This window comes from Polypterus senegalus, chromosome 12 (assembly GCF_016835505.1).
Source record: "Polypterus senegalus isolate Bchr_013 chromosome 12, ASM1683550v1, whole genome shotgun sequence".
In the NCBI taxonomy this organism is placed as follows: Eukaryota; Metazoa; Chordata; class Cladistia; order Polypteriformes; family Polypteridae; genus Polypterus; species Polypterus senegalus.
Window position 1 is genome coordinate 101,180,850 of NC_053165.1, and position 11,460 is coordinate 101,192,309.

The 11,460-nt window shown below is 36.5% G+C and overlaps 1 protein-coding gene across 1 annotated transcript in view; it reads right to left on the reverse strand.

Moving 5' to 3' along the window:
- Window positions 1–7,480, reverse strand: part of unc45a (unc-45 myosin chaperone A) — a 33,044-nt gene extending 25,564 nt beyond the window's left edge. The window contains exons 1-5 of the mRNA XM_039773041.1: window positions 7,301–7,480; window positions 4,962–5,117; window positions 3,607–3,643; window positions 3,338–3,513; window positions 3,155–3,244 (exon numbers count right to left, since the gene is read on the reverse strand). Of these exons, the coding sequence (XP_039628975.1) occupies window positions 3,155–3,244; window positions 3,338–3,513; window positions 3,607–3,643; window positions 4,962–5,117; window positions 7,301–7,324 (483 nt within the window). The 5' untranslated portion in view covers window positions 7,325–7,480. The remainder of the gene's footprint in view (window positions 1–3,154; window positions 3,245–3,337; window positions 3,514–3,606; window positions 3,644–4,961; window positions 5,118–7,300) is intronic.
- Between the last annotated feature and the right edge of the window lie 3,980 nt (window positions 7,481–11,460).

The following is an 11,460-nucleotide window of genomic DNA, read 5'->3' on the forward strand; positions in this document are numbered from 1 at the left end:
AACAGAGCAATTATCTGGGGAAAATGACAACACACCATGATTGAAATAAATTACATTTTTGTCCCTACCAAAACAATTTTACTCTAAGAGCAGTAGATATTTAAATATTAGCTTACTATGGAAACACAGGGTGAATTGGACTGAGATAGAAGGGCAAATGGCATTTTCATATCAAAATATATTTAAACCATAGTCAGAGTAACAGTTATGTTTAAAAATATGCCATTTTTATTCGTTAGCAGAAAAATATCAAAAAATCTAATTTTGGAAATGATGCATATATTTGTATTTTGTTCCACTTTACATCTGTCTGTCCGCTTTTCAAGAGAGAACTACTTAACAGATCAGGTTTTTTCCTATACAGTAATTTGCTTAAACATTCTAGTTGATTTTGCGATATCTCTAATCGTTGCAAAGTATCACAGTTCACTTGCAGGAGCGATTTATTTGCACAAATCCAAAACAGAGGTTGTGGGCAGAGGAGAGGGGAAAGTGTGACGTCAGGAATGGGGAGCTGGGCTGGGCCCTCCTCACTCACACGCCAGCCTCCGTTCGAGTCAGTCTACCTCTTGCCACATGTTAGAACGGACCTTACCTCTGCTTAGCTGGTGATACCTGTTTGTTTATTGAACTTTAAAGTTCGTCCTGTTTCACTACTGCATGGGGTCGGAGCCACGGGGGACAGTTAGTTTATAATAATTTCCAAGTTAGCTGATCATATGTTTCACTTGCAAATATCTAAAAACAACTTTATTACTGGAAAAACAAGTTTTTTTTACTTCTAAGGTCATAATTAAGCACCAAGTTCTACAGCTCTGTACCATATTATATATATATATATATATATATATATATATATATATATATATATATATATATATATATATATATATATATATATATATATATATAAACAACATTGTCACAAACATGACAGTAATAGTGATATTTGTATATTTTATGCTTACAAAATATTTTTCATTTACTGCAAACTACGTACAGAGAAAGAGTATGAAATGTACACAATAAACATTAATGTATTTATTATTTTCAGTGGCAACCAAATAGTTTTGGTGTTAAATTTTTTCTTTATACTAACCAGATGTCCGGGAAATTAACTATTTAATTTAGAATACAGTAAATAAAAGAAGGGAAATTAATACCTATGCTGACTCTGCAGCTTCAAAACACTAACTAAAGCTCAGAAAAAGGCTCTACTCTTTTAATCATCCTTCATACCTCATCATCTGTAGCCCTGGAATCAGCCTAGTCACTCATCTCTGGACTTTTTCTATCACTGCTATGTCGTTTTTGTCACCTGGAGACCAAAACTGCACACAGTACTCAAGATGAGGTCTAATCTTTGCGTTATAAAGCTTGATTTGAACATAACGTCCTTGGACTTGTACTTCACACATTGTGCTATATAACCTAACATTCTGTCAGCCTTCTTAATTGCTTTTAAACACAGTCTGGAAGTTGATAGTGTTAAGTTCACTATGACTTCTAAATCCTTCTCATTAGGTATACTTTTGATTTTTAGACCTTTCATTGTGCATTTCAAATACTGAAATTAAATTTCACCTCCCACAAATCTGTGCAAGCCTGCATGCTGTCCTAGTTTATCTGTTTTGATTCAACCTATTCTCAATTATCTGCCAATTTACCTAGCTTGGCATCATCTGCAAACTTAACCAGCTTATCACTTAAATTCTTATCCAAATCATAAACACCCCTCTTAACATCAGCCAGTTCTGATGAGGTTCCTCGCACTATCACCCTCTGCTTCCTGTGTCTAAGCCAATCTTGCACCCATCAATAAACACCATCAACTTGCATCTTTTAGTTTGATGGCTAACCTCTCATATAGCACCTTATCAAATGCTTTCTGAAAGTCAAGATAAATAATATCATATGCTCCACTTTGATCATATCCTTTGATCGCTTCCTCATAGAATTCGAGCATATTGGTAAAAAATGATCTCCCTCTTCTGAACCCATGCTATCTGTTCAGTAAAACACCTGGCCTTGCCATGCGTTGCTACATCTTATCTTTAATAAATCCTTCAATTATTTTTACTGTGATGCATGTTAGGCTTACTGGCCTATAGTTGCTTGGATCTGGACACCCTTTTTATATAACGGATAATATTGGCCTTTTTCCAGTCCTTCGGAACCTCCTCAGTGCGCAGTCACTTCCTAAAATTATGTCTCAAGGGTTTATATATGTACTCGCTAACCTCCTTTAGAACACAAAGGTAAAGATTATCTGGTTCTGGTAATTTGTTTGATTTCAGCCTATTTATTATAAGCAGTACTTCCCCCTCCATATCACTCAGTACCTCCTTAATAGTCTCATTTACCACTGGGAGGTTATCCACTTCCTCACATGTGAAGACCTCAGAAAAATGTAATTTCACAGCATCTGCTATTTCATTGTCTGTATATCTGAATTTCTCTATCTATCTATCTATCTATCTATCCATTCATTTCCCTTTACTATTCCTGATGCACATCACCTCCTCCTCAACTGTCCTGTTTCTTTGGTTTTTTAATCTTATTTATGTTCTTTCTATAAATAGCAGTGTCAGCACATATACTGCACAGTGACTGTTGCATTAACCATGTTTAAAATAATGCCATTTAATTTACATATCAGTTTACAAAATTATTAAATAAAAATAATACCCCTTATGGAAAAATTGCTTGGTATATTAATGCTATACTACCCGAAATCATTCTTTTTAATTGAAGAAACTGATACTTTGGCAGAAAACAACAAAATATTACAAAACACTCTGGGAAAAATGCATTGTTTGGAACAGGTGGCAATTTTTGACTTTTCAGATACTCTCCACCAATATAAAATAAAAACTTCACAGAAATTAAAAACATTTGACTTGGAAAATTGCAAGGATCAATTTTCCAGCAGTAATTCAAAATATTTTCTGTTTTTGCTATTATTACCAAAAATTTAACCGTCAAACATATTACAATCTAAATGTGAAAAGTCATTAACTTTTAGCCTGAACCATTTTTGAATTGGTAAATATTATCTGGTCGTTTTGGAGGATTAGTATATACCTACATTCAAATTGAGAATCAAAAACACTAATACACTTTTAGAAATTCTTCATTTGGATTCAACATATACCTTATGTCTGTCTGATTCCTTGACTGAAGGGTCCAAAAGAAGGTTGAACATCTGCTGTACACGAGAGTCCGTGGAAGAGAACTGACTCGCCTAAAAAAAAAAAAAAAAGATCGCTGCATCAGAAACAAAAAAAAGAAATGGTCCGGGGTTTTACCTCGTCATAGTTAAAATATAGTCTTGAACCTTTTCTTGAATCTGTGCTCCCAAATTCCGCAAGGATTCTTGAAAAGCTTTGTTTTTTGGTTCAATCTTTGCACACATCTGGATGTCCATGAAGGCCTGATCCAAACGACCCAGTTTTTGTAGGGCCTGAGAACGACGGAATCGAGCTTTCACATCCCCAGGGTCAGTGCTCAAGGCTAAAAAGGGAGAAAAGAAAGACCATAAAGAACCTTAAATATTAATATGAGGCGACAACTGTGGGAAAGCAAACGCACAGAAAAAAAGCGCACCTTTTGAGGCATCGTCTTCAGCTTTTGAAAAGTCCTCCTGGTGAGAAAAAAATCTAAAGCTTTATTTGACCTGAATTTGGAAAGGTTTATCATTAATACTGTATGTATTAGCTAGAACTGCTTTCTATAGTAGGGCTTACTTGCTATACTGTGCATATTAAGAAAACTTTGTTAATAACTACAAATTATCATATTTGTAAATCACAGTTTGTACTTTCTCTCCTTCTCACCATTTCTCCTTTGTCTCCCTCGCCACCTGTCTATACACAGTGCATCAGATCTATGACTATCATGTTAACTTGATCGGTTAGTGTTTTGTTGTTTTTTTTTTTTGTTTCTGAAATAAAAAATAATATATCAAAATCAGGTTTCCTCTTCCTATTGTTTTGGCCAAAAGTTTCTGTTTGACAAAGGCATTTGGGAGTGATGTAGGGCATAGGCCACTATGACCTGTACCCCACTCATGCTTTGTGTTATCTTTTCTATCATCTTGGGAGTACTGCAGCAGACATTTTTAAGCCTGGATGACCTTCCTATTGCCAACCAACGTTACATGACGTGCAAGATGGAGGCTGACATCATTTTTATGCTGCACTGACTTGCTATCAGAGTATTCAGTGCTCCAAGTTGTGACAGTTTCACCTTCCAGCTTTAGAACATTCATGTGAATTTTCAGTCATTTGTCAAAGGGTCTGGGAAAAAAAAAGCAATAATAGAAAAACTATACGTTTTTCATGAAAATAAAGAACAAGTTTAATTAAAAATGTTATCACTTTGCTCCAAATGAAATTGAACCACAAAAATGGAAATTCTGGCTAACCAGATTTTTAATTTTAAATAAATGAGTAAGGTAAAAGGTCTGTGCTACTTTTTTTTTTTTTAATTTTGATATTCTTTGTTAATTCCTGAGGGGAAATTATCTTTTTGCAAGTTTTCGGGGCCATAACACAGGGTCAGCCATTGCTCAGCACCCCTGGAGCAACTTACAGGTTAAGGGCCTTGCTCAAGGGTCCAATGAAGTAGGATATCTTCTGGGAGTAAAAGGATTTCAACTGGAAACCTTCCAGTTACCAGCACTGATCCTTATCCACACAGCCACCACTCCATCTTTTATGTCGTAACTCTGAGAATTCAATTAGCTTTGTTTTCTCTAAATTGTCCAACTTGTAGCTCTGAGTTCATAGGCCACTCATGTGGAATTTCCAGTTCGGAAACATGTCCTCACTGTCTGTCTGAAAGCATGTGAATGCAGCATAACCCCAGATCACAGCACTCTATGGAAGTTCCAAATAAAACACAGTCTAAAAGTCTACATCATCATTTTTGCCTGCCAAAAACATCAAGAATTCTCTGACCAGTTTAAGATAGCAAGCAGCACGGTTGCGGTACAGAATAGCTTCCTCTGATGGACTGTCACTTAGCTTCAGGGCCTTGGCGTAACAAACTAGTGCACCATGGAAATCCCCGGAGTTGAACAGATTATTCCCTTCAGCTCGTAAGGAAGCAGGATCCTGAAGTGTGGAAAGAAGAAATTTGCAAAATAATGAGCAAAACCATTCAAATACAAGCTAGGATAAAATCTTCTATATATGGTATAATATGGTAAATTTCCCCTTTGGCACAAATATAATACTGTATTGTCTAATGTAATGTAATATATTGTACCTCCATTCAAAAAAATAATATAATAGGTTATAAATTATAATACGCAGCCATGATATTTTTCAAAGCATATGGTTCACTGCAATGGCTCAAAGATTATGTAAGGCACTCTGAAGTTACTGAAACAAAAAGCTAGTCATATCAAGTTACTGTCACAGAAGAATCATTTAAAAAAAAAAAAAAAAGTCATTAGAGTTGCCAATAGAACACCCTACATGCATTGTTCATGAAACACTGTAGGTCAGGAAGTTGTCTTTGGCCTGTTGGCCAGCTTAGCCTGTCCAATGCGGAAATTCCCAATTCTACATTCATCCTGATTATTCTTACTTCCAGTAACACCATAAATAAATACACAAACATTAAAAGGCAACTTAAGAACACTAAAACTGAACAGAGTAAAGAAAATTTAAAATACGTCAAAGTCTACTACAGTAAACAATGGAAGATGGTCTCTCCATTTCTCCACAAAAAGGACATTTGTCTGTAACTGAAGAATCAATCAGTGAGACAAAAGAATTAACAGCAATGACAACGTGCAGCACTTGTCATTGCAAATCGCCAGTTCTTCTCTTAAATGGAAGTCTATATAAGCTGCCCCCGGTGTCACTGCAACCCCAAGTCTGCTCCTCCAGGGTGTCTCTGGTGTTATGTGTAGTTGAGTAGCCTTCCACAGTGAGCATAATCTCTACACCTCCACCATCTTCTCAGTGTTGTACCAGCAGCCCTTTTCCATATGTATTTGATAGCGGACCTGGATTATTTGAGAGTTGATTAGTAATGAGTGGATTCTTATAGGCTGTGTGACTTTGAGGTCCAGAATTGGGTACTGTAGAACCCAAAAGATATTGGCAGAGCTCCAGTCAAGACAAGGCGAGCGAAAGAAAGAACTTTAATTGGAAAGTTAGAAAATGGAAATATAAAATACGGTGCTCCAATTTTCAATTCACATTTATAAGCAACAAGTGTTAGGTAACTGCCAACTCTAAATAAGACCCATACAGTATATACAGTAAGTGGGTTGAAATGTATGCATGAGTGTGGCCTGTCACAGGTTGTTCTATGCCTAATGCCCAATACTGCCAGGGTCTCCTTTGGTCACAGTAACCATGAATTAGATTAAATACATCTGCCAATGTATTAATTAATGGTCATTCAAATGAACTGCCAAAGAAATCTTGTGATTAGACGTGGCATATGTGATCATCCATCCATTCTGCCAGAAGTGCATAAGGCAAAATTAAACCTGGATGAGACCCCTGTTCCTCTTAGTTTGTTAATGATTAACTCATAATGCTCCTATAATAATCATGATACATGTATTTCCATCAACATCATAGGTACAGTATACAACAAGTAAACTGACACTGAACTTTAATTAGGTCCTAATTTGCAGGCAACTTATTTTCCATGTGTTTCTGTAAATGCAGATTTCACTTGAATGTATGGCTGTTACGATTAATTCAAAAATACTCAACTTAACATGAGCTACCACTATTGGCAAAAACATTCACTGTTGTAATAAGAGTATGTGGCACCTAATGCTGTTTAGCACAGGCACCCACTCCCTGTTAGCCTTAACTTAATAAACGGGTTAGGAAATCATGGAGGAATGAATGGATGTATATCTACTGTAAAAAAATCTTTACTTTAAAGGATGGCTCTGCACATGTTTTGTACTTGGTCAGAAATAGACACTTTGGGGCAAATTCAACAAACGCAATTGCTTATAGAGGAGTTTACCGGTAATTTGATTTTACATTTCAGAAGACTTTTAAAAGCGACTAGTGTTCGTTTTATAGTTCAACTTAAATGGGTGTCACAAACAACCTAGCACTCTCTCCGCATGAGAACTGAATGCATAATAAAAGTCTCCTTCCAGTATTGTAAATTGAGACGTAACACCTACAAGGCTGGCAAATATTCCGCGACCGGTCCGTTCGTATGACCTCATGCACCACACAATAGCCTAATTTGGTTAAAACCTGCAGAAGCCTATTTAATTATTAAAGATGTACGTCATCTATTTTATTACCTGCTTTTTGTCGTTTTCACTCATTTCAGATCTCTACTAAAACTCCAGCTATTGAATGGCTCTGTGTCTTCATAAAACTCAAATTATTTGAAAACAATTCCAAAGGAGGATCGCTAAATCAACACTAAATAAAGTATACAGAACATCCCATGCACATCTTCTAACTTCCTGTGTTCTGTAAGAAGCGGCGCAATGACGCTTAGGTTATCTCCGCCCCAACTCAATGTGACGTTTTTGCTCCGCCCTCCTTCGTGAGCTGATTGGAGAATAGAGCTTAGTGAGAGGGATGGGCCACTGCTCCCGACAGACATCTGGTCGAATGCCTTACATCTTCTTTGCGATCCTTAACCTAAAAAGGAAGATTGGATTACTAAGAATTCTGCACATTTTACGATATTCGAGTCGCATTCTTGAAAATGTAATGGTAATGCATTATATGAACAATGCAACGAAGTATGTTTTGGCCATCTCGCTGCATTATGAAAGTTTATTGTTTACATGGCAGATGAGTAGCCATCGCTAGAAGTGTGTGACATAAAGTGCCTGGACGTTCAACCATCACATGGCCCCCACAAGGGAGGGGGGGTGACAAGGCTGTAGCCAGGGGGCCCGGGATCGCAGGGGCCCGGCGCGGGATGAGTAGATATTATGCACAAACAAAACGTATGAACAGAAAGCAAGAATTGATCCTACAGCGTTGAGTGTCAACGTAAGCATAAAATATTTTGAAAACTAAAAACAATATCAAAAAAAGTTTCAGATAAAAAATTTCTACATACATTTTTCTACAACTTTCTCGCTTTGACATTTTACGAATCCAAATAAAACGTAGACCCCTCCACTTGTCGAAAATTTTGATATTAATTGCTGATTTGGTGTCATATAGGATTAACCCCTTCAGCATTGAATACATTTAAAGGCCTAAGAAAATATTTCGGATCTTATAAAGGTCTGCTGATGACAGTTTTTTGGCACAAAATATTAGCAAGTATTGACAACAAGAACGTTGTCATACAAAGTAAAGGAATAACACTCGATGTTGAAACTTCACTTGTAAAAGACCTAGTTCAAGAAATGCAGCATTTACGTAATGCCAATCAACTGTAAAGCAGAGTAAGACTGAGGAAAAACTCGCCCAAGTGGAGTGCCTTGTGCGATACTTTAAGAACATTCCTGAACAGCTGATGCACATCCGTATCGAATTAGTCGTACCTAATCTACCACCTTGACAGGGAGTACGTACGTGGTTGTGTTTTTGTCAATACCCTGCAATCGAGTAACGCTAAACATCTCTCCACTTCAAAATTAATTTCTGTTTAAACTTGTAACTTAAAAAATCGGCACACACAAACCTTTAAGAAAAAAAAAACTAGTTATGGTAACTGCCTTTTACCGGGATCTGAGAAAAGAACAAAATCTTCCATCCATCCATTATCCAACCCGCTACATCCTAATGTACTTAATGAAAGCACGTAACACAGTACAGTAAGAAATGAATGGCTTCCAGCTTCCTATTCGATGTTATTGATGGAGCTTCAGGGTCTGAACTGGGTATGACGGGAGTGGCAGTCTAAAAGGTAAATAAGCATTTGTGTAGGAAAGCTAGCTTGATGAGACTTAAGCGTTATAAAGACGCCAATTGGAACCTTGCTGAGCAGGACAAGTAATCCATTAATAACATTTAATTTTTCAACCCAATATTTCCAAGAGAAGCAAACCCATTGCTAACACTTCCACCTCCATGGCTGAAAGGAAATGATCACTGAATAATTAGCTTTGTTGGCTTTGACCCAAATAAAGATAGCATCATGTATGTAAAGAAATAACTTTTTGCTTTGATTTCATTAGATCACATGATATTTTCAACATGGTTTTGGAAGACTGCTTGTGTGTTCTTTAAACATTTATATGGCTCGGATGTTATTTATTAAGTGGTATTGTCCCACATTCTTTCAATTTTGTTAACCATTAGTAAAGAAATCAGATTCAGATCCAAAATTTCTTAAAAATACAGACCAATTTCTAATTTACATTTTCTTTATAAAGTTTATATAGAAAATTGTAATTATAGATTTTGTATTTTATCTTAAAAAATGCAGGAGCTTTTTACTCGGGTCATAACACAGCGTAGCATCAACACTTTAACTTGTGTTGTAAATGATACTCTCATCTCCTCTGACAGTCAGCAGTTTTTATAATTTAAACCAAATAATATTTCTTCCCCTACCTCGTTCATTAATTTTTTTATTGTTGCAAAAACAGTGAATGAATGGTAATTACTTATTTTTAAATTCAGAAAAAAAAGTTCTTTTGTTGTGTTTTAATCACGTGAATACTAAGGCCCTACTAAACACTTCTAACTCAAAATGTTCTTACATTTTATTTTATTTGACTTCAACTGAAATGTAGGGGTTGCTTTTGTCAGCTAGACTATTTGCTGCAGGAAGAAGATGGTGGAAATCATGACGTGATAACCACATTTGTAAACACCCTTCCCTTTTTTTCCTTTTGATCTTAAATGTGCTGTTAATTTTCTTGTTCCTTCCTTCTCCTTTCCCACTCCAGATAATTTCCTTACCTTCTTTCTGAGGCAAATAGCTGACACTAACTATCAGTTTGACCAGCGGAGTGTACTTTTAAGAGATGCTATGGCTGCTGCTGGATCAAGGGCGGTTTTGATAGACATTTGTTTGAAATTTCCTTATTTTAGTAAGCATCTTTCTTCACTTATTTCACCTTTGTAATATAGGCTGTTGGCTAAGGTTTTAAAATTTAAACCAGATTTGTAAGAGTATTTCCTGCATCTTATTCTCTTTGTAACCCAAAGCTAGTCAATTAATCTCCAATACAGTTTCTCATTATTGCATTTACTTTTCACTTATGAACCCAGCACTATACAATAACTACATATGCAATATGAAGAAAAAATGCAACAAAAACACAATATGATTTTGAAACTTAAACAGAGAAAATTAACATTCAAATTTATTTTCAGATAAACTTAATTTAATCTTATCACCAGTGAATAACAAGTGTGAATAGTCCTAATCTATTTTCCAGATATGGGGAATAAGAAAATAAACTGTGCAGGATGTCTGAGATATTTCTCTCTATTATAAAAAAAAATCTTGGAAGGAGACGAGATGTGATTGTTTAAGAGACACTTTCACGTCCCGTGAAACGAGTCTTCATGCCAAGCGATGTAACCGCACCTGGGGCCAGAAGCCCCGTGAGACAACAGCTTATGCAAGGAGATTTGGAAAAGTCCTGCATTGTTATGTCAGACACATTTCTTGTAGAGAGAAAGAAACGATATTCACTCACGGGCAGTTATACATTGCATTGTCACGAAATAATTCCAAACACGGAATCAAAATTCAATGCATTATTGATGAAAAGGTAAAAGTGAAAAGAGATCAAATACGGTGTATATGGACATAGGTGATATGACAGAAGTGTGCCACGCAAAATGCAGATCATGCAGCACAGCAGCAAGCCAGCAGCTGACTGAGCAAAGATGAGGTAAAAAAAACCTATATGTGTTTCCCATTGTATCACCGTTTAAGAGGGGGTGTCAAAGGAGCGATCGCGTCTCCTTGGGGTGCGTTCAGCCCCCCTTTTCACAACGTGAGCGGCAGAGATGCAAAGTGGTTGGCACGTAGTGTGGGCGAGTCAAGCCCCCTAGTAATAATAATGTTTACCTTTACAAAGCAGTGTGTGCTGTGTATCTTCTGAACAGAAGGCAACTGGATGAAGGTAATATTTTGTGCCACCTTCATCACCCTCGACATGGCTTTCACTATCATGAGCCAAGCAGGTGCCATAGCATGATGTGATGCAGCAAGTGTGGATGGCCATGGAGAAATATAACCTGTTGTTAGATGCCTGAGGAAGAAAAGACTTCGGCGAGCCCTCTTAACAAGGACTGAAGCATGTTGTCATCCTGTAATAGACACAAGAATTATGCATATATTGTGTATACATCTGTACATGATGGCTTTAAGAATATATTATATAAAACAATCATATGCAAAAAACCTAAACTATAGCTCTGTACTTGTAGTGCACCATAGTCGGAATTTATTATAAAGAAACACATTTGTCATGCACGCGAGTCTGATCATCCCATTACATGTTCCATCAAGGTATGTAATAATCTA